Source organism: Chiloscyllium plagiosum, unplaced genomic scaffold (genome assembly GCF_037043375.1).
Source record: "Chiloscyllium plagiosum isolate Xiang-an unplaced genomic scaffold, Cpla_swu_hap1 HiC_scaffold_35, whole genome shotgun sequence".
NCBI lineage: Eukaryota > Metazoa > Chordata > Chondrichthyes > Orectolobiformes > Hemiscylliidae > Chiloscyllium > Chiloscyllium plagiosum.
In genome coordinates, this window is record NW_028270173.1 from 49,003,218 (window position 1) to 49,027,066 (window position 23,849).

Sequence of the window (23,849 nt, forward strand, 5' to 3'; positions counted from 1 at the left end):
CTAGGACATTACCCTGAGGGACTCCTGCAGAGCTTTCCTGGAGCTGAGATGACTGACCTCCAACAACCAAGACCACCTTCCTATGTGTCAGGTATGACTCTATCCACTGGAGAGTTTTCCCCCAATGCCCATTGGTTCCAGTTCTGCTCGAGTTCCATGATGCCACACTCGGTCGAATGCAGCCTTGATGTCAGGGGCTGTCACTCCCACCTCCCCTCTGGAATTCAGCTCTTTTGTCCATGTTCGAACCAAGGCTGTATTGAGGTCAGGAGCTGAGTGACCCTGGCAGAGCCCAAACTGGGCGTCACTGAGCAGGTTATTGCTGAGCAGGTGCTGCTTGATAGCACTGTTAATGACACCTTCCATCACTTTACTGATGATCGAGAGGAGACTGATGGGGCAGATTGGGTTTGTCCTGCTTTTTGTGTCTAAGATATACCCGGGCAATTTTCTACATTGTTGGGTAGATGCCAGTGTTGTAACTGGACTGGAACAGTTTGGATAGGGGAGTGGCAAGTTCTCGAGCACAAGCCTTCAGTACTATTGCCTGAATGTTGTCAGGGCCTGAAGCCTTTGCAGTTCCCAGTGTCTTCAACTGTTTCTTGATATCACGTGGATATTGAATTGGCTGAAGACTGGTATCTGTAATGCTGGGGACCACTGGAGGAGGCTGAGATGACACTTCTGACTGAAGATTGCTGTGAAACCTTCAGGCCTATCTTTCACACTGGTGTAATGGGCTGTTTCATCAGTGAGAATGGGAATATTTAGGGAGCCTCCAGTGAGTTGGCTGGATGTGGCAGGACTGCAGAGCTTAGGTTGTGGGATCGCTTAGCTCTGTCTATCACTTGTTGCTTATGTTATGTGACTTGCAACTCGTCCTGTTTGGTGGCTTCACCAGGTTGACACCTCATCTTCAGGTATGCCTGGTCCTGCTCCTGACATGCCCTCCTACACTCCCCATTGAACCAGGGTTAATCCCCTGGCTTGGTGCTAATGGTTCAGTGGGGGTTATGCCAGGCCATGAGCTTACAGATTGTGCTGGAGTATGGTTCTGCTGCTGTTGGTGGCCCACAGTGCCTCATGGATACCCAGGTTTGAGCTGCTAGATCTGATCCAAGTCTGTTCCATTTAACACAGTGATAGTACCACACAATACTTTGTGGGCGGCATGGTGGCACAGTGGTTAGCACTTTTGCCTCACAGCGTCAGAGACCCGGGTTCAATTCCCACCTCAGGCGACAGACTGTGTGGAGTTTGCACGTTCTCCCCGTGTCTGCGTGGGTTTCCTCCGGGTGCTCCGGTTTCCTCCCACAATCCAAAAAATGTGCAGGTTAGGCAAATTGGCCATGCTAAATTGCCCGTAGTGTTAGATGAAGGGGTAAATATAGGGGAATGGGTCTGGGTGGGTTACGCTTCGGCGGGTCGGTGTGGACTTGTTGGGCCGAAGGGCCTGTTTCCACACTGTAAGTAATCTAATCTAAACAATACGATGGAGGTTATTCCCAATGTGACAGTGGGACTTTGCCTCCACAAGGACAGTGCGATGGTCACTCTCACTGATACTGTCATGGACATTTGTACCTGCAGCTGCCAGATTGGAAAGATGGAATCAAGTATGTTTTTCCCTCTTGTTGGTTCCCTCACCACCTGCTGCAGACCCAGTCTAGCAGCTATGTCCTTTAATACAAGTCTGATGTTGATCAAACCCACCACACACACTCACATCCTCAGGGAATATCGATGGAATGGAAGCGATGTCCAGAATCTACATCAGGTTCTGACACAATCTCCATTCCCTCACACTTGTGTGTTCCCACTCTCTGGGAATGGACTTTCCCTGATTGTGTTGACGGGTATGGAGTTATCATCTGGGAATTGGATTTTACAATCGAGGCAGATGGATATGGTCTTAACTCCCCCAGTTCACATTGAATTGAAGCTCAGTATCTGCTGGTTCCAAGAGCCACAAGCTGCTGCTGTGTAAATGAATAGAATCGTTCTTGTGAAATATTAATAAAAACATCAAAATTAATAAGTCAATAAATAACATTTAATGATTACAAATGACACATATTGGTGATTGTAGTTAAACAATGGTGATAAGTAGTGATAGATTTTAGTATTCAACAATAACTCAGATTTATAATATTTATATATTTATTTCAGAACTAGAATATGTAAAACTGATATTTATGTACAGAGATTTACATAACATTTGAAATTTGTTAACGTCAGATGCAAAATCAATTCCTTCAATATAAAAATTGCCTCTGAGTTGCCTCGGGATGTTGCTTCATTTCAGGTAAATCAGTGACCCACTGAAGACAGTGAGGATGAGAAAGTGTGAGGGAGGAACCATCTGTGAAGATCCCTCTGACGGTGACACTGCTCACATTTCTGAGACGGGATGGAAACACGACTTGAAAACGTCCCACTTGAAGAATCAGGATCCAAACCTGAGGATCTGGGATCCACTGCTCAATCTGTGGAAACACATTCCCAGAAAAATTGATCTCAGTCCTGAAGGAATTGAGTGTGAACAATGAGCTGTAATTCTGTGTGTCTGCTGTGATATGGAAGGATAGACAATGATGTCCATGTTCACACTCGAACAGGAGAATCCTTTTATTCAGCATTGAGGCTCCGGGAATGTCCTGCAGTGGGGCCCAGGAAACACACAAGGTCAGGAATGGACAGACACAAGGCAATCACTTCAGGGTGGGGAGGGGAGGGGAATTAATCTGACAGAGTTTACCAGTGACTCGGTCGGTGGGTCAGGTGCAGGAGGGGAGGGGAATTAGTCTGACAGGGTTTGACAGTGTCAGGGAGCATGGGACAGGGTCAGGAGGTGTGGGGAATTAGTCTGACAGAGTTTAACAGTGTCTGGGAGAGTGGGACAGGGTCAGGAGGGGAGGGGAATTAGTCTGACAGGGTTTAACAGTGTCTGGGAGGGTGGGACAGGGTCAGGAGGGGAGGGGAATTAGTCTGACAGGGTTTAACAGTGACTGGGAGGGTGGGACAGGGTCAGGAGAGGAGGGATATTAGTCTGACAGGGTTTAACAGTGCCTGGGAGGGTGGGACAGGGTCAGGAGAGGAGGGGGATTAGTCTGACAGGGTTTAACAGTGTCTGGGAGGGTGGGACAGGGACAGGAGGGGAGGGGAATTAGTCTGACAGGGTTTAACAGTGTCTGGGAGGATGGGACAGGGTCGGGGAGGTGAGGGGAATTAGTCTGACAGGGTTTAACAGTGACTGGGAGAGTGGGACAGGGTCAGGAGGGGAGGAGAATTAGTCTGACAGAGTCTAACAGTGTCTGGGAGAGGGGGACAGGGTCAGGAGGGGAGGGGAATTGGTCTGACAGGGTTTAACAGTGTCTGGGAGGGTGTGACAGGGTCAGGAGGGGAGGGGAATTAGTCTGACAGGGTTTAACAGTGTCTGGGAGGGTGGGACAGGGACAGGAGGGGAGGGGAATTAGTCTGACAGGGTTTAACAGTGTCTGGGAGGGTGGGACAGGGTCAGGAGGGGAGGGGAATTAGTCTGACAGGGTTTAACAGTGTCTGGGAGGATGGGACAGGGTCGGGGAGGTGAGGGGAATTAGTCTGACAGGGTTTAACAGTGACTGGGAGAGTGGGACAGGGTCAGGAGGGGAGGAGAATTAGTCTGACAGAGTCTAACAGTGTCTGGGAGAAGGGGACAGGGTCAGGAGGGGAGGGGAATTGGTCTGACAGGGTTTAACAGTGTCTGGGAGGGTGTGACAGGGTCAGGAGGGGAGGGGAATTAGTCTGACAGGGTTTAACAGTGTCTGGGAGGGTGGGACAGGGACAGGAGGGGAGGGGAATTAGTCTGACAGGGTTTAACAGTGTCTGGGAGGATGGGACAGGGTCGGGGAGGTGAGGGGAATTAGTCTGACAGGGTTTAACAGTGACTGGGAGAGTGGGGCAGGGTCAGGAGGGGAGGGGAATTAGTCTGACAGGGTTTAACAGTGTCTGGGAGGGTGCGACAGGGTCAGGAGGGATGTGAAAATGCTACAAATAAATCTAGAGAATATAAATCTGAATAAATTTCAGTCAGAGAAAAGTTGACATGTCACTTACTGAATCATGAAGAAGCTGCACCAGAGATATCAGAAGCTGAGAAAATAAAAACAGAATGTGAGAAGTTATATCAAATATAAAATGAGACAGTGTGAGATATTCTCTATCACTCACTGGACCCAGGATTTAATCGCCCTCAGCACTAACTAACCAGACTCTCCGAGCCCCCCCCAGTGGGAATTAAGGGTGAGTGAGTGGAGGGAGGGGCAGTGGGGGAAGAGAATGGAGGGTGACAATTCGAAGGAGAGACACTGGGGACATGGAGTAGAGAAACAGGACGATAAGAGAGTGTTGGCTGAGAAACAGCATGGTGAGGAGACGGACCCATCACCCTGAGCAACACCCTGGCAAATATAACTCTACACTCTCATAGGGGCAGCACGGTGGCTCAGTGGTTAGCACTGTTGCTTCACAGCACCAGGGACCCGGGTACAATTCCCACCTCGGGTTACTGTGCGGAGTTTGCACATTCTCCCTGTGTCTGTGTGGGTTTCCTCCGGGTGCTCCGGTTTCTACCCACAATCCAAAGGTGTGCAGGTCAGGTGAATTGGCCATGTTACATTGCCCATAGTGTTAGGTGTGTTAGTCAGGGGTAACTATAGGGTTGCGGGATGGGTCTGGGTGGGTTACTCTTTGGAGGGTCGGTATGGACTTGTTGGGCTGAAGGACCTGTTTCCACACTGTAGGGAATCTACTCTACACCTCCCATTACCTTCTCCATCATTCCCAAAACTCTGTCCCCTCAGTCACTTACTGGGAGCTGTTGTGTAGGTCCCATTTGGTGAACCTGCAGAAACAAAATAAATGTCCATTAGGATGGGAAATAATCCATTCTCAGAGAGTGAGAACACAACAAGTGTGAGGGGATGGAGATTGATGTGGGGGTGTTGGTATTGGACTCGTGTGAACACAGTCAGAAATCACACACGGCCCCAAGTTACAGTCCAACAGGTTTGTTTGAAATCACAAGCTTTCTGAGCGTAGCCCCTTCCTCAGGTGAAGTGAGAGAGAAGCTCACAGACACCGAATTTATCAGCAGGGAGATCAATGGGCAGAGAGATCAAAAGATCATCCAAATGGGGTGAGTGGAGTCTCTGCAGGTGATCACAAATGTCAGATGGTGGGAGGAAAGTGTCAACAGCTGGATAACAAGAGAAGGGATGATCCAGAATCCCATTAAATGGGGCAGAGAGATCATTCCAAAACATTAAAAATACGGTGGGACTGGAGACAAACCAAATGCCTGGAATAACATGATCGGTATCAGAGTCACACGCCGAGGGTCAAACCAAAGTAATAAGTCATCCAAAACTGCACAAACTCATTAAGGGAGAGAGATCTTCAAAGTTTATCAAGGTGATGGTGCCCAAACAAGGCAGGAAGGAAGGTTTTACAGGGATTGTGTCAGAAATCCTCATTCCCACACTCCCGTCCATCCTTACACTTTATGGAGGTGCAGAAAATCCCTTCCATTCCATTAATATTCAGTCAGTGAGGATCTGATTGGGTGCAGTGGGTATAATGATCAATATTAGACCTGGTCTGGGCTGATCACATAAAGGAAGATCAGACAGGGAACGAGACGTGTTTATACGTGTGTATCTGTGTGTGGGAATTCAATCAGTTCCATTCCCCACAGTGCCCTGTACTCCCAGTACTGGAGATCCCCCCACACTCACCCAGTCCCCTCAGTTCCACATTCCCCTCTCTCTGATTCTTACCTCTCCGTGACCATTTCCAGATGATTATTCCGACTATCCCGACAATAACAGCCAATAGTATGACCATTGATGCAATGAGACTTCCAAGTTGGGAATGCAGCCAATTGCTTTTCAGATTTTCTGAAACACATTGGAAATATATCAGGATTCTCTATGTTCCTGGATTTATTTCTAACCCTGTGTTTATTGGGAACAATTATAACCCTCCGAGCTGTTGGGATTGGTTGAAATGCGGGTTTGACCCTCTCCCGATTTCACTCTCCAGTGAAGTCACCAAGGATCCCATTGATAGGGGTATAAACATCGTGTTGTACCTGTCCTGGGGGTTACCTCCCCAGACAGTTCAGTTCCCATTCTCCCCAATATCTCTGTGTCCTGTCCTTACTAGTGCTGGTGGGGTAGATCGGCCTTGGGTGAGGTGAAGGAGTGAGTGAATGGTTGGAGGGGTGTAGTTAGGTACCCAGAAGGCACTTCCTCAATGGTTGGGCAAGGGGCAGTTTGGGAACTCACTGGTGAGTGTTGGGGATGTTGAGTACCAATGGAATGGGGTTTGGGTGCCACAGTGGGCTGGTGAGGGGGCCTTGTTAGGGATCCAGTTGTAGAGATCTGTGTTGTGTCCCAGTTGTCTGTCCAGGGTGATGCACTGCGAGTCTGACAGACGTCTGGAGGCGGTGAGCTGGTGTTGGTGCTGGGGAGAGGTCAAGTGTTGGTTGCAGAATATCAGGTCATAGGTTTGAGGGGATGATGTCAAAGATTAAAAGAGTCACACAACAAGTGTGTGTGTTCAGTCCAACTTGCCCACACTGACCAGATATCCTCGTCTGTGTGTGAATGGAGGGATCAGCAGTACTTTTGGAGATGGTCGGTTTTCTCAGTCTGTTAGGGACCAGATCAGGCCCCCTCAAAATATCTGAAGAAGGTAGCCTAGATCTGAACTGCTTCTTATTTTAAAACTGGATGGGAAGTGCAGTGTTCCAGATACAATGCAAGTGTTCAAACAACTCAATGTTAAGCAAAACACAATTTATTTAAACGCTGTCATTAAAATAAAAACAAAAAAGGAATTTTGAATAACTTAACAATTGAAAAATGTAACCGAATACAGTACTTATTATTAATTAACTGTTCCAATTGTTACATCCCATAAACACCTTGGCAAAAAGGTAAATTCAGACACAGATTCTTACATGCAGTTCTCCAGTCCCAGAGGAAACAATATCAAGAAATAAATGCAGAGAGTAGTAGCCAGGTGACACTCACTGAAGCTGCCAACTCTTTTGAGACCCCAAAGGCTTTTGATGCAACTGAAAAAAACCAAACTAAGAAATCTGGATCTGTGAGAGCTGGCCACGCCCATTCAGACTGCTTCTATTGTTCCAACTTAAAATAAAACCCCAAGGCCTCACAACTGGTTTACCTCAGTCATCACCAGCAGCATGTTTGGTGCCTCTGCCTTACAACCTCTCTTCAAAACAAAAACTAGGACACCAACAACCTTTTAAAGTGACAGCATCATCACACTAGGAGTTAAAGAAGCTTCTAATCCCTAACCTCAGAACCTGAGATCTTTCCAGATGGTTCCGGATTGAGGTAATTGTCCATTGGAAGTTGAAACTTCCTGGACCAATCCCATTCCGTGAGTCAGGAATTCTGACGTGTCCACACCCTCCTCTCGCAGGGTGTCTGGCTGCTGGACAATCTGGGCCCATGACTTGTGCTGAAGCCTGGAATACAAGGGAATCGGCTTGTAATTCTGGTGAGATTATTCCGGAGTAAAATCGACGAGTACTTCACAGGTCTTTAGGAATCTGGAATCCCCTAAAGGCTCTGGAAGCTTGGGATTCGGTGACCCTTTCAAACTTAGAATTGAAATCTTTAACTCAGTGAGACCAACATGACATATCAACGCAGAGAACAAGGTGGGTAGTTGCAAACAAGGAAGTGAAAAAGTGTCCTCTAAATGGTTTCATCTGTCACTTACCCCACTGATAGAGCTGGGCCTCTGCCAGGCTGCTGTGGTCAATGTGACAGGAGTATTGATCCTCATCCCCAACATTGATCTCAATCTCTTTCTGGATCTGATGGGTCCCATCGTGGTTCGGTCGAACCCCCGAGGATTGGGTCTCAGACATGACCTCTCCATTCCTTAACCAGGTCACCTCGATGTCTACAGGATCAAACCCAGTGACCAGGCAGGAGAGAGTGAGCGGCTTGTCCTGACCATTGGGCTCCCTCCTGGAGATGAACACTTCAGGCTGAACTGTGATGGGAAAGGGTGAAACCACAAACAACAGACAGACACTGAATGGAATGGGAGAGCGGTTTCATAGATCAGTGAGGTTAGATCAGAACATGGAGCAAAACTGAAATACATACTTTTCCTTTTGAAATAATTCTTTCCTGCTTCCAGATATCTGTTTAAATATTCAACAGTGAGTTCTTCCAGATTTCTTTTCCAGTAGTTGTTCCAGGATTCATCAGAATCCCATTTCTCTTTAGTCATCACTGCAATGGGATTGGATGTGATCCATCTCATTGTGTCTGGTTCTAAACTGATAAAATCCTTTCCGTCAAATCCAAATCTCATTGATTTCTTAATGCTGCCGTCATCACTGATCTCAACAGTAGTTATCTGTTGAAAAGTGTGAATTCCTGTCAGTGATCAAACAGACATAGATAATTAACAAATTATTTAACCAGAGAAACAATCCGGTCAAATTATCCTGTACCAGGCCCAGGGAGAGGGGGTTACACACGATGCTAATCCCCAGGGCCTGTGCTGTCAGAGGGTCCCAGACTCAGGCAGCACTGCCCCTTTCTCCAACTGCTGTCTCACACCTCAACCTGGAGCAAATAAGCAATATGCTCTCCGATCCGGGTCAGAATTCCAGCGCTCACATTTCCACTGTCCTGGAACGACAGGCCCAGTCCTTCTGGTCATTTGTTTCAATCACAGGCTGCATTCTGGGGGATGTAGTCCATGTCTGTCTGTGACCACTCTGTCAGCCTCCCACAGGCTCTGGCCCATGATCGGACTCTGTGTGTTATTTACAAGGACCCTCTCCCTACGTGGGGCTGTGCAATCTCTTCCCCTGAGCCTGGCTGAATGGAGATGAGAATCAATCTCTTTAAGTTACTCACTACCTGTGTCCATCTTCTGTCAGTTTTATAAATGATTTGGATGTGCAGATAGGAGGAATGGTCAGTAATGGTTCATTTGCAGATGACACCAAAACAGGGCTGAGGAGTTTACTTTAAATAAAAGTTGTTGCATTTTGGGTAAATCACAGTTGCACTTGTACAGTTAATGGTAGGGTGCTGGGGAGTGTTGCCAAACAAACAGACCTTGGGGTGTAGAGTCATTGTTCCTGAAGGTGGAGTTACAGATTGACAGGATAGTGAAGAAGGTGTTTGGTCTCCTTGCCTTTATGGGTCAGTGGATTGAGTACAGGAGTTGGGATATCATGTTGCACTCATACAGGACATTGATTCAGCCAGTTTTCGAATGCTATGTTAAATTCTTGACTTCCTGCTTAGGAAATGTGAAAGGGTTCAGAAAAGATTTACAAGTTTTGGAGCTGTAGTGAGTGACTGAATAGACTGGGGCTATTTTCCCTCGAGCGTTGGAGGCTGAGGGGTGACCTTATAGAAGTTTATAAAATCATGAGGGGCATGGATAAGGTGAATAGCCAAATTCTTTTTCCCACGATAGGGCAGTCCAAAACGAAAGGGAATACGTTAAAAGTGAGAGGGAAAAGATTTCAAAGCGATCTAAGAGGCAACTTTTTCACACAGAGGGTGGTGCAAATATGGAATGAGCTGCCAGAGGAAGTGGTAGAGACTGGTACAATGACAGTATTTAAAAGGCATCAGGATGGGTTTATATAGAGGAAGAGTTGAGAAGGATCTGGTCTGTTCTGGGCAATCCAAGATCGAGGACAGGAAAAAAAATTGTGTCTGGAAGAGCTGCTTTTTTTTTGAGGTATTTTAGGTATTCGGGTGATTTTCTCAAATTCCAGGAGCAGCAATTACTGTTGTATATGCTGTTGCATTGTTTTGGAACTTTGGAGAAAAGAAATGTCAAAACAACAGCACTTTTAAAAGGAGGAAAGGCAGACAAAGAGTTCACGTATCTGTGGATATCAGAGTGTGTCTTGGAAAGTTAGCAAACAGCGAAATTCACAGCTGACCTTGGAGGAACCAGCACAGGAACAGGTACATTCATAATTTTTAATGTATAACCTTGCTGGAAGTCTGCAGAACTGAATACAGTAAATTCTTTTTTGATTATTTGTTTAATTGAAACCTGTCTCTTGATTAAATGTTTAGAAATATAAACCAAACATTCCCAGTTGGCCTGGAGCATTGCTTTCCAGCGCAATAAGACGGTGATATTTTCTGGATCTGTAGATTGTGAAGGAGCAGTGATGGCCTTTAGTAGAGTGATATGCTCTTCCTGTCGGATGTGGGAGGTTAGGAAGTGTTTTCATGTTACTGATGATTATGTTTGCAGGAAATGTGTTTGGTTGCGAATCCTATTGAATCACATGGATCGGTTGGAGCTACAGTTGGAGGCAATGAGGAATTTGCTAGAGCAATGGGGTGTGATGGATGGCAGTTACTGAAAGGCAGAAAAGCTGCAGATACGGTCAGATAGATGGTTTACCTCCAGGAAAGGTAGGAGAGTTAGGCACGAAGTGCAGGAGTCTCCTGTGGCTATTCCCATTTCAAACAAGTATGTTGTTTTGGAAAATGTAAGGGGTGATGGAGTCTCAGGTGAATGTAACAGGAACAGCCAAGTTTCTGGTATCAAGACTGGCTCTCATGTAATGAGGGGTGAGTCAGGTTCCAATCAATTGATTGTGTCACGACACTCTCTGTTCAGAGGCACAGACGACGTTTCTGTGACCAGCCGTGAAAAATCAGAATGGTGTGTTAACTCCCTGGTCTCAGGATCAAGGATATCTCAGACAGAGTGAAGAATGTTCTCAAAAGGGGAGAGGGACAAGCAGGAGGTCATTGTACATGTTGGAACCAACGACATAAGAAGGGAAAAGGATGAGATTCAGAATGGAGAATATAGAGAGTTAGGCAGAGATTTAAAAAGGAGGTCCTCGAGGGTAGTAATATCTTGATTACTCCTGGTGCTGCGAGCTAGTGAGGGTAGAAATAGGAGGATAGAGCAGATGAATACGTGGCTGAGGAGCTGGTATATGGGAGAGGGATTCACATTTTTGGATCATTGGAATCTCTTCTGAGGTAGAAGTGACCTGTCCAAGAAGGATAGATTGCATCTAAATTGGAAGGGGACTAATATACTGGCAGGGAGATTTGCTAGAGCTGCTCAGGAGGATTTAAATGAGTAAGGTGGAGGGATGGGGCGCACCCAGGGAGATATTGAGAAAAGTGATCAAGCCGAGACTGGTACAGTTGGGAAAGGGAGTTAGTCAAACAGCTGGGGCAGGAAGGAACATAGCAGGCAACAAGATAGCAGTGATAAATTAAACTGCATTTACTTCAATGCAAGAGGCCGAATAGAGAAGGCAAATGAACTCAGGGCATGGCTGGGAACATGGGACTGGGATATCATAGCAATTACAGAAATGTGGCTCAGGGATGATCAGGCCTGGTTGCTTAATGTTCCAGGATACAAATGTCAGAGAAGGATTGCAAGCGGTGGGGTCGGTGGGGGGTGGGCAAGAGAGGAAGGGGAGCAGCATTTTTGAAAAGGGATAGTATAACTGAAGGAGGATATTTCTGGGAGTACATCAAGGTGAGTTATTTGGGTGGAACTGAGAAATAAGAAAGGGATGATCACCTTTCTGGGATTGTAGATGCCTTAATAGTTAGTGGAAAAATGAGAAACAAGTTTGGAAGGAGATTTCAGTTATCTGTAAGAATAATCGGGTGGTTATGGAAGGGGATTTCAACTTTCCAAACATGGACTGGGATTGCCATCGTGTTAAGCGTTTAGATGGAGAGGAATTTGTGTACAAGAAAATTTTATGATTCAGTATGTGGATGTACCTACTAGAGAAGGAGGAAAACTTGACTGAGTCTTGGGAATTAAGGTAAAAGTGACTGAGGTATCAGTGGGGGAGCACTTTGGGGCCAGCAGCCATAATTCTATTAGTTTTAAAATAGCGATGGAAAAAGATAGACCTGACCTAAAGGTTGAAGTTCTAAATTGGAGGAAGGCTAAGTTTGATGGTATGAGGCAGGAACTTTCAAAAGCTGACTGGGGGCAGATGTTCGCAGGTTAATGGAGTGGGTCATGTACAGAGAGCCCAGTGTGGGGGTAAATGGAGTGGGTCATGTACAGAGAGCCCAGTGTGGGGGTTAATGGTGTGGGTCATGTACAGGGAACCCAGTGTGGGGGTTAATGGAGTGGGTCATGTACAGGGAACCCGGTGTGAGGGTTAATGGAGTGGGTTATGTACAGAGAGCCCAGTGTGGGGGTTAATGGAGTGGGTCATGTACAGGGAACCCAGTGTGGGGGTTAATGGAGTGAGTCATGTACAGAGAGCCCAGTGTGGGGGTTAATGGTGTGGGTCATGTACAGGGAACCCAGTGTGGGGGTTAATGGAGTGGGTCATGTACAGAGAGCCCAGTGTGGGGGTTGATGGGATGGGTCATGTACAGAGAGCCCAGTGTGGGGGTTAATGGAGTGGGTCATGTACAGAGAGCCCAGTGTGGGGGTTAATGGAGTGGGTCATGTACAGAGAGCCCAGTGTGGGGGTTGATGGGATGGGTCATGTACAGAGAGCCCAGTGTGGGGGTTAATGGATTGGGTCATGTACAGGAAGCCCAGTGTGGGGGTTAATGGAGTGGGTCATGTACAGAGAGCCCAGTGTGGGGGTTAATGGAGTGGGTCATGTACAGAGAGCCCAGTGTGGGGGTTGATGGGATGGGTCATGTACAGAGAGCCCAGTGTGGGGGTTAATGGATTGGGTCATGTACAGGAAGCCCAGTGTGGGGGTTAATGGAGTGGGTCATGTACAGAGAGCCCACTGTGGGGGTTGATGGGATGGGTCATGTACAGAGAGCCCAGTGTGGGGGTTAATAGAGTGGGTCATTGTCAGAGAGCCCAGTGTGGGGGTTAATAGAGTGGGTCATGTACAGAGAGCCCAGTGTGGGTGTTAATGGAGTGGGTCATGTACAGAGAGCCCAGTTGGCGGGGGAGGGGGGGGGGGTTAATGGTGTGGATCATTTACAGAGAGCCCAGTGTCAGGGTTAATGGAGTGGGTCATGTACAGAGAACCCAGTGTGAGGGTTAATGGAGTGGGTCATGTACAGAGAGCCCAGTGTGGGGGTTAATGGGGTGGGTCATGTACAGGGAACCGAGTGTGGGGGTTAATGGAGTGGGTCATGTACAGAGAGCCCAGTGTGGGGGTAAATGGAGTGGGTCATGTACAGAGAGCCCAGTGTGGGGGTTAATGGTGTGCGTCATGTACAGGGAACCCAGTGTGGGGGTTAATGGAGTGGGTCATGTACAGGGAACCCAGTGTGAGGGTTAATGGAGTGGGTTATGTACAGAGAGCCCAGTGTGGGGGTTAATGGAGTGGGTCATGTACAGGGAATCCAGTGTGGGGGTTAATGGAGTGAGTCGTGTACAGAGAGCCCAGTGTGGGGGTTAATGGTGTGGGTCATGTACAGGGAACCCAGTGTGGGGGTTAATGGAGTGGGTCATGTACAGGGCACCCAGTGTGAGGGTTAATGGAGTGGGTCATGTACAGGAAGCCCAGTGTGGGGGTTAATGGAGTGGGTCATGTACAGAGAGCCCAGTGTGGGGGTTAATGGAGTGGGTCATGTACAGGGAACCCAGTGTGGGGGTTGATGGGATGGGTCATGTACAGAGAGCCCAGTGTGGGGGTTAATGGAGTGGGTCATGTACAGGGAACCCAGTGTGAGGGTTAATGGAGTGGGTCATGTACAGAGAGCCCAGTGTGGGGGTTAATGGAGTGGGTCATGTACAGAGAGCCCAGTGTGGGGGTTAATGGAGTGGGTCATGTACAGAGAGCCCAGTGTGGGGGTTAATGGAGTGGGTCATGTACAGCGAGCCCAGTGTGGGGTTAATGGTGTTGGTCATGTACAGGGAACCCAGTGTGGGGGTTAATGGAGTGGGTCATGTACAGGGAACCCAGTGTGAGGGTTAATGGAGTGGGTCATGTACAGAGAGCCCAGTGTGGGGGTTGATGGGATGGGTCATGTACAGACAGCCCAGTGTGGGGGTTAATGGAGTGGGTCATGTACAGAGAGCCCAGTGTGGGGGTTAATGGAGTGGGTCATGTACAGAGAGCCCAGTGTGGGGGTTGATGGGATGGGTCATGTACAGAGAGCCCAGTGTGGGGGTTAATGGAGTGGGTCATTGTCAGAGAGCCCAGTGTGGGGGTTAATAGAGTGGGTCATGTACAGAGAGCCCAGTTGGCGGGGGAGGGGGAGGGTTAATGGTGTGGATCATTTCCAGAGAGCCCAGTGTCGGGGTTAATGGAGTGGGTCATGTACAGAGAGCCCAGTGTGGGCATTAATGGAGTGGGTCATGTACAGAGAGCCCAGTGTGGGTGTTAATGGAGGGTGTCATATTCAGAGATCCCAGTGTCAGGGGTAATGGAGGGGATCATGTTCAAGAGAGACATGTATGGGGGTTAATGGAGTGGGTCATGTACAGAGAGCCCAGTGTGGGGGGTTGATGGGATGGGTCATGTACAGAGAGCCCAGTGTGGGGGTTAATGGTGTGGATCATGTACAGAGAGCCCAGTGTGGGGGTTAATAGAGTGGGTCATGTACAGAGAGCCCAGTGTGGGCATTAATGGAGTGGGTCATGTACAGAGAGCCCAGTTGGCGGGGGAGGGGGGGGGTTAATGGTGTGGATCATGTACAGAGAGCCCAGTGTGGGTGTTAATGGAGTGGGTCATGTACAGAGAGCCCAGTGTGGGTGTTAATGGAGTGGGTCATGTACAGAGAGCCCAGTTGGCGGGGGAGGGGGGGGGTTAATGGAGTGGGTCATGTACAGAGAGCCCAGTGTGGGCATTAATGGAGTGGGTCATGTACAGAGAGCCCAGTGTGGGTGTTAATGGAGGGTGTCATATTCAGAGATCCCAGTGTCAGGGGTAATGGAGGGGATCCTGTTCAAGAGAGACATGTATGGGTGTAAATGGAGTGGGTCATGTACTGCGAGCTCAATGGAGTTGTGGATAGTGACGAAGGATGTTGTAGGTTACAGAGAGACATAGATAAGCTGCAGAGCTGGGCTGAGAGATAGTGAATAGAGCCTAATGCAGGCAAGTGTGAGGTGATTCACTTTGGTCGGAGTAACCAGAATGCAAAGTACTGGGCTAATGATAAGATTCTTGGTAATGTAGGTGAGCAGAGAGATCTCGGTGTCCAGGTACACAGATCCTTGAAAGTTTCCACCCAGATTGACAGGGTTGTTAAGAAGGCATACAGTGTTTTAGCTTTTATTAATAGAGGGATCGATTCCGGAACCATGAGGTTATGCTACAGCTGTACAAAACTCTGGTGAGGCCGCACTTGGAGTATTGTGTACAGTTCTGGTCACCGTATTATAAGATAGATGTGGAAGCTTTGGAATGGGTGCAGAGGAGATTTACTCGGATGTTGCCTGCTATGGAGGGATGGTCTTATGAGGAAAGGCTGAGGGACTTGAGGCTGTTTTCGTTAGAGAGAAGGAGGTTGAGAGATGACTTAATAGAGACATATAAGATAATCAGAAGGTTAGATGGGGTGGACAGGGAGAGCGTTTTTCCAAGTATGGGGACAGCGAGCACGGGGTGGGGGGGGGAGTAGCTTTAAATTGAGGGGTGATAGATATAGGACAGATGTCAGAGGTAGTTTCTTTACTCAGAGAGTAGTAAGGGTATGGAATGTTTTGCCTGCAACGGTAGTAGATTCGCCAACTTTAAGTACATTTAAGTTGTCATTGGACAAGCATATGGATGTACATGGAATAGTATAGGTTAGATGGGCTTCAGATTGGAATGACAGGTCAGCGCAACATCGAGGGCCGAAGGGCCTGTCCTGCGCTGTAATGTAATGTTCTAGTTCTATGTCCAGGGAGCCCAGTGTGGGGTTAATGGAGTGGGTCATGTACAGAGAGCCCAGTGTGGGGGTTAATAGAGTGGGTCATGTACAGAGAGCCCAGTTGGCGGGGGAGGGGGGGGGGGGGGGGGTTAATGGTGTGGATCATATACAGAGAGCCCAGTGTCGGGGTTAATGGAGTGGGTCATGTACAGAGAGCCCAGTGTGGGTGTTAATGGAGTGGGTCATGTACAGAGAGCCCAGTGTGGGTGTTAATGGAGGGTGTCATATTCAGAGATCCCAGTGTCAGGGGTAATGGAGGGGATCCTGTTCAAGAGAGACATGTATGGGTGTAAATGGAGTGGGTCATGTACAGCGAGATCGATGGAGTTGTGGATAGTGACGAAGGATGTTGTAGGTTACAGAGAGACATAGATAAGCTGCAGAGCTGGGCTGAGAGATAGTGAATGGAGCCTAATGCAGGCAAGTGTGATTCATTTTGGTCGGAGTAACCAGAATGCAAAGTACTGGGCTAATGGTGAGATTCTTGGTAGTGTAGATGAGCAGAGATTTCGGTGTCCAGGTACAGAGATCCTTGAAAGTTTCCACTCAGGTTGACAAGGTTGTTCAGAAGGCATACAGTGTTTTAGTTTTTATTAATAGAGGGATCGAGTTCTGGAACCATGAGGTTATGCTACAGCTGTACAAAACACTAGTGTAGCTGTACTTGGAGTATTGTATACAGTTTTGGTCGCTGCATTATAAGAAGGATGTGGAAGCTTTGGAATGGGTGCAGAGGAGATTTACTAGGATGTTGCCTGGTATGGAGGGAAGGTCTTATGAGGAAAGGCTGAGGGACTTGAGGCTGTTTTCGTTAGAGAGAAGGAGGTTGAGAGGTGGGCGGCATGGTGGCAGTGGGCGGTACGGTGGCACAGTGGTTAGCACTGCTGCCTCACAGCGCCAGAGACCCAGGTTCAATTCCCGACTCAGGTGACTGACTGGTGGAGTTTGCACATTCTCCCCGTGTTTGCGTGGGTTTCCTCCGGGTGCTCCAGTTTCCTCCCACAGTCCAAAAAATAGATGTGCAGGTCAGGTGAATTGGCCATGCTAAATTGCCCGTAGTGTTAGGTAAAGGGGTAAATGTAGGGGAATGGGTGGGTTGCGCTTCGGCAGGTCGGTGTGGACTTGTTGTGCCGAAGGGCCTGTTTCCACACTGTAAGTAATCTAATCTAATCTAATAGAGACATATAAGATAATCGGAAGGTTTAATAGGGTGGACAGGTAGAGCCTTTTTCCAAGTATGGGGACGGCGAGCACGAGGGGGCATAGCTTTAAATTGAGGGGTGATAGATATAGGACAGATGTTAGAGGTAGTTTCTTTACTCAGAGAGTAGTAAGGGTATGGAATGCATTGCCTGCAACGGTAGTAGATTCGCCAACTTTAAGTACATTTAAGTTGTCATTGGACAAGCATATGGATGTACATGGAATAGTGTAGGTTAGATGGGCTTCAGATTGGTATGACAGGTCGGCGCAACATCGAGGGCCGAAGGGCCTGTACTATGCTGTAATGTAATGTTCTATGTTCTTTGTCCAGGGAGCCCAGTGTGGGGTTAATGGAGTGGATCATGTACAGGGAGCCCAGTGTGGGGATTAATGGGCACCTCTGGGCCACCCGGACGAACCAACCCAACCACCCTGTAGCACAGCATTTCAACTCCCCCTCCCACTCCACCGAGGATATGCAGGTCATTGGACTCATCCACCGCCAAACCACAACAACGCGACGGTCGGAGGAGGAGCGTCTTATCTTCCGACTGGGAACCCTCCAACCACAGGGGATGAACTTGGACTTCACCAGTTTCTTCATCCCCCCTCCCCCCACCTTGTCTCAGCCGAATCCCTCCAGCCCGGCACCGCCTTCCTGACCTGCAGTCTTCTTCTTGACCTCTCCGCCTCCATCCTACTCCGACCTATCACCCTCACCTTGACCTCTTTCCACCTATCACATTTCCAACGCCCCTCCTCCAAGTCCCTCCTCCCTACCTTTTATCTTCTCCTGCTGAACACTCTCTGCTCATTCCTGAAGAAGGGCCTGTGCCCGAAACGTTGAATCTCCTGTTCCCTGGATGCTGCCTGACCTGCTGTGCTGTTCCAGCAATAAAGTTTCAATTTTGATCTCCAGCATCTGCAGACCTCACTTTCTCCTCGATTAATGGGGTGGGTCATGTACAGAGAGCCCAGTGTGGGGGTTAATGGAGTTGATCATGTACAGAGAGCCCAGTGTGGAGGTTAATGGAGTGGGTCATGTACAGAGAGCCCAGTGTGGGGGTTAATGGAGTGGATCATGTACAGAGAGCCCAGTGTGGGGGTTAATGAAGTTGATCATGTACAGAGAGCCCAGTGTGGAGGTTAATGGAGTGGGTCATGTACAGAGAGCCCAGTGTGGGGGTTAATGGAGTGGGTCATGTACAGAGAGCCCAGTGTGGGGGTTAATGGAGTGGGTCATGTACAGAGAGCCCAGTGTGGGGGTTAATGGAGTGGGTCATGTTCCAGAGAGCCATGTATGGGGGTAAATGGATTGGGTCATGTACAGCGAGGTCGGTGGAGTTGTGGATAGTGACGAAGGATGTTGTAGGTTACAGAGAGACATTGATAAGCTGCAAGCTGGGCTGAGAGATGGCAAATAGAGCCTAATGCAGGCAAGTGTGAGGTGATTCACTTTGCTTGGAGTAACCAGAATGCAAAGTACTGGGCTAATGATAAGATTGTTGGTAGTGTAGATGAGCAGAGAGATCTCGATGTCCAGGTACACAGATCCTTGAAAGTTGCCACCTAGGTTGACAGGGTTGTGAAGAAGGCATACAGTGTTTTAGTTTTTATTAATAGAGGGATCGAGTTCCAGAACCATGAGGTTATGCTACAGCTGTACAATACTCTGGTGCGGCCATACTTGGAGTATTGTGTACAGTTCTGGTCGCTGCATTATAAGAAGGATGTGGAAGCTTTGGAAAGGGTGCAGAGGAGATTTACTAGGATGTTGCCTGGTATGGAGGGAAGGTCTTTCGAGGAATGGCTGAGGGACTTGAGGCTGTTTTCATTGGAGAGAAGAAGGTTCGGAGGTGACTTAATAGAGACATATAAGATAATCAGAGGGGTAGATAGGGTAGACAGGTAGAGCCTTTTTCCAAGTATGGGGATGGCGAGCATGAGGGGGCATAGCTTTAAATTGAGGGGTGATAGATATAGGACAGATGTCAGAGGTAGTTTCTTTACTCAGAGAGTAGTAAGGGTATGGAATGTTTTGCTTGCAACGGTAGTAGATTCGCAACTTTAAGTACATTGAAGTTGTCATTGGACAAGCATATGGATGTACATGGAGTAGTGTAGGTTAGATGGGCTTCAGATTGGTATGACAGATCAGCGCAAAATCGAGGGCCAAAGGGCCTGTACTGCGCTGTAATGTAATGTCCTATGTTTTTTGTCCAGGGAGCCCAGTGTGGGGTTAATGGAGTGGGTCATGTACAGAGAGTCCAGTGTGGGGGTTAATGGAGTGGGTCATGTACAGAGAGTCCAGTGTGAGGGTAATGGAGTGGGTCATGTACAGGGAGTCCAGTGTGTGTGTTAATGGAGTGGGTCATGTACAGGGAGCCCAGTTTGGGGGTTAATGGAGTGGGGTACAGGGAGGCCAGTGTGGGCGTTAATGGAGTGTGTAATGTACAGAGAGCCCAGTGTGGGTGTTAATGCAGTGGATCGTAATGCATGAAATGATGCTCGGCCCAGAGAAAATGACTCCTTTCCCATGGGAAATCCAGTATTGCCGGCCTAAGACCTTCCCCAGGGGCAGTAAAGAGATAGGATGTTCCAGTCCATGAGGTTAGATGTCCCATTAAAACAGGATTAAAGACAGAGGAGTTAGCCATCTGTTTACCTTTCCCCAGCCCAGCCTATCCCAGTTCCTGGGCAGTACCCTGGTGTTAAGATTCAAACATCAGAGATGGAACCTGACTGGGATTGTATGAATGGATTAAAATTCATTGATGTATTTGAATAATGTAAGGTCCGTGTGAAAAGTGGCATATTGTCCCTGATTGGTAACAGCTTGAAGAGATCAATTTTTCCCAACAGGAAAGGGAATCACATTTGCATATGCATGAATAAACACCGGCCAAGCTTCCAAATTGCTCCGTCTAGTTTTCTTAGGCTGTGGAAATTGAAGAGAAAACCATCCTTTTCAAGGGCTTCATCACAGCTGAGCCTGGGCTGGGTTAAACATGGAGTATCCTTCTCCTCCCCGCAGTGTTTACAAGACTTTAGACCAGGAATGATGAAGCTGTTTGACTTCTCCCAATTGACAAAATTAAAATTGTCCATTTCAATAGTTTCCCATTTGCTTGGAGCTTCTCTGATCTCGGGGTTTCTACATCCTGGAGAGTGGGGTGAACCAGCTGTCCCTGTTCCAATCAGTGACTAGGAGGAAGGGGAGTCTGGAAGAACAAACCACCATGAACCCATATGGAAGGGCTCGGAGTTAAAAATACAAGGTTAGCAGCAGAATTGGCCAATGATTATTTCAATCTGTTATGTTAGGTAAGGGGTAGATGTAGGGGTATGGGTGGGTTGCGCTTCGGCGGGGCGGTGTGGACTTGTTGGGCCGAAGGGCCTGTTTCCACACTGTAAGTAATCTAATCTAATCTAATCTTGAGGGACAGAATTTGGGCAAAGAGATATCCTCAGGTGGTAAAGGAAAGGGTTGAAGATAATAACGACAATTTACCACAAGTTAAAAAGGAAACCCAAGAAGGGGGAAGAGAAATAAAAAAAACTCAGGCATTTTCACTGTCATAAGGAAGGAGACATGAGTTGCAATGTTGGTGGTTTAGGAAAAGCACTGGGAAGAAGGATGTGGTAAAACAGGAGAAGCCAGTGAGGTTTGTTAAAGCAGTAAAGGAGATCGATCACAGTGGAAGCTAAAAAGCTGCAGTAGGAATGTACAGCCTGGTCAGGGGTTGGTTGAGAAGAAAGGGCCAGATCTCTTTAAAGAACATTCCTGTGCAGGAGGAGGAGCAGGGAAACAGGAAACATTAATCTTTGATGCTGAGGAATGAGGGAATATGTCATTCAAAAGGAGGACAGAGGCAACCCCAGTATCCATGGAACTGGTTTCCGTGGTTTCGGTTACTGCCACCCGAACACATGAAAGGGAATGTTCCGGAACCAGGAGGCTACCGGGAAGGTAAGTTTCCCATGTAAATGAATGGGCTCGCTCCTATCTGCTGTTTCAAGCTTCCGCGGATAGGTCCTGAAACATATCCCCGCTGGGTACAGGGGAGACTACTGTATTGACAGAAGAGATGGTAATATGTTGCATTCAAATTCAAAGTGAGGTTGGAGAGTCTGGTGAAAAGTGGTGGAGGGTCAATAGGAGTACAGTTTATCCTTGGAAAGGAGGCAGCTGGACCACGGCTGGGAGTAATACCTACTGTGTTTGGAAAACCAGTTGAAAACCCAACAACTGAGGTGTCACAGGAAATATATTCTGGGATTTTTCTACATTGTTGGGTAGATGCCAGTGTTGTAACTGGACTGGAACAGTTTGGATAGGGGAGTGGCAAGTTCTCAAGCACAAGCCTTCAGTACTATTGCCTGAATGTTATCAGGGCCTGAAGCCTTTGCAGTACCCAGTGTCTTCAACTGTTTCTTGATATCACGTGGAGTGAATTGAATTGACTGAAGACTGGTATCTGTAATGCTGGGGACCACTGGAGGAGGCTGAGATGACACTTCTGACTGAAGATTGCTATGAAACCTTCAGGCCTATCTTTCACACTGATGTCATGGGCTGTTTCATCAGTGAGAGTGGGAATATTTGTGGAGCCTCCAGTGAGTTGGCTGGATGTGGCAGGACTGCAGAGCTTAGGTTGTGGGATCGCTTAGCTCTGTCTATCACTTGCTGCTTATGTTATGTGACATGCAAGTCATCCTGTTTGGTGGCTTCACCAGGTTGGCACCTCATCTTCAGGTATGCCTGGTGCTGCTCCTGGCATGCCGTCCTACACTCCCCATTGAACCAGGGTTAATCCCCTGGCTTGGTGTTAATGGTTCAGTGGGGGCTATGCCAGGCCATGAGGTTACAGATTGTGCTGGAGTATGGTTCTGCTGCTGTTGATGGCCCACAGTGCCTCATGGATGCCCAGCCTTGAGCTGCTAGATCTGATCCAAGTCTGTTCCATTTAACACAGTGATAGTACCACACAATACGATGGAGGTTATTCCCAATGTGACAGTGGGACTTTGCCTCCACAAGGACAGTGCGATGGTCACTCTCACTGAGACTGTCATGGACATTTGTACCTGCAGCTGGCAGATTGGAAAGATGGAATCAAGTATGTATTTCCCTCTTGTTGGTTCCCTCACCACCTGCTGCAGACCCAGTCTAGCAGCTATGTCCTTTAGTACAAGTCTGATGTTGGTATCAAACCCACCACACACACTCACATCCTCAGGGAATATCGATGGAATGGAAGTGATGTCCAGAATCTCCATCAGGTTCTGACACAATCTCCATTCCCTCACACTTGTGTGTTCCCACTCTCTGGGAATGGACTTTCCCTGATTGTGTTGACAGGTATGGAGTTATCATTTGGATTTTACAATAGAGGCAGATGGATATTGGTCACTTTGTAAAGGTGATCATTTTAAAGAGGTCAGAAAGTCATTTAAAACAGTGATCTCTGTGTATCAATTCTACAAAAGCTTGTTATTATTCTCATCTAGCAACCAAACAGAATCCCTTGGGTGTGAATGAGTTAAGAGTTGACACTGCTGAGTTAATGCCAAACCGGGAAAAGAGAGAAAGGTCAATAGTTTCGTTTTGACTTCAGAACAGAAGGTTAAAGGTCTCAGTTCAGGGGTGAGAACAGTTTTCTCCTTGCGAGAAATTGATATTTTCAGTTCAATTCAGGATAACCAGAGACCCGAGCCAGAGGGCTGCAGTTTCTGGAACTTCTCAACCGGGAGAGTTTGGATCAAAGTCAGTTGTTGGAACTGGAAAGATTGAAACGATCCGAATTGTGAAAGGTTCATTCCAGCAGATTTGGGAAGGAGTCATTAATCTGTCTCAGCATTCCAAGGATAAGGGAGAGTCGGTAAAATAAAAACTGACAGAGTTGACCTTTTAGTGAATATCTGTAACCGTGCTGTGGAACAGATTGAATCTGTTTTCTTATTTGCACAAAGACCTTTCTGACTGCGGATATATACTATATATAAAATACACAGCTTTGGTTGTTTCTTTTCCTTTCTTGTGTCAACATAGACTCCCTTTGTAAAAGAACATCAGCAGCCTCGTGTGAATATGTTTCAGTGACTAACCTGCATGGTAACCCCATCTACAAATATTCCACCTCGAATCCAGGTTTCATTCCAGGATTGGACTGTCCTTGGTGACCGTCAGCTGGAACCAGAACATCATTCAAACTGACGGGGATTTTGTTCCTGCAGATGGAATAAGTGTGACACAGACTTGCAGGAAGTGACTGAGGGAACAGAGTGTCAGGAATAAAATCCATTTTCATTTTATTCACGTTTCTTACATTCTCATTATTCAAGCACTGTATCATTTTTCAAACGAGAATTACATTGTACCAAAATATAGCTGACATAGTTTAAAAGATTCTGACAGGATTGATCAGGTGCAATGATTTTTTTTATCAAAAGTTATTGCCTCAGTATAATCATTAACATGTCCAATTGGAGGATAGACTTGAAGCTAAAATCCCATTCCTGGAGAGTGGACAGGTCAGGGGTCACTTTACAATTCTCTCCTGTTAATATCTCAAGGATTGTGTGGGTCATTCAGCTGGTGAGCCTGCCCCTTTCCTCAAGTATGGTCAAGTATGTGTCTGAGTGTGAGAGGGTGTGTGCATGGGTGTTTGTTTGGAGGAAAAGGTAGATTTTCACTCTTCCCCCCCACCCCCCCCCAGCAGCCTGGGC

General features: G+C 47.5%; 1 protein-coding gene across 1 annotated transcript; it reads right to left on the minus strand.

Annotated features, from left to right (window-relative positions):
• Nucleotides 1–4,099: 4,099 nt before the first annotated feature.
• On the minus strand, nt 4,100–8,396 carry LOC148140804 (class I histocompatibility antigen, F10 alpha chain-like). Its single transcript, XM_087979591.1, has 5 exons — nt 8,193–8,396; nt 7,798–8,076; nt 5,817–5,936; nt 4,850–4,882; nt 4,100–4,131 (listed from the first exon to the last, which is right to left on the minus strand). Exons 1-5 carry the CDS (start codon nt 8,350–8,352, stop codon nt 4,100–4,102), a joined length of 624 nt encoding a protein of 207 aa, XP_087835717.1. The 5' UTR covers nt 8,353–8,396.
• Between the last annotated feature and the right edge of the window lie 15,453 nt (nt 8,397–23,849).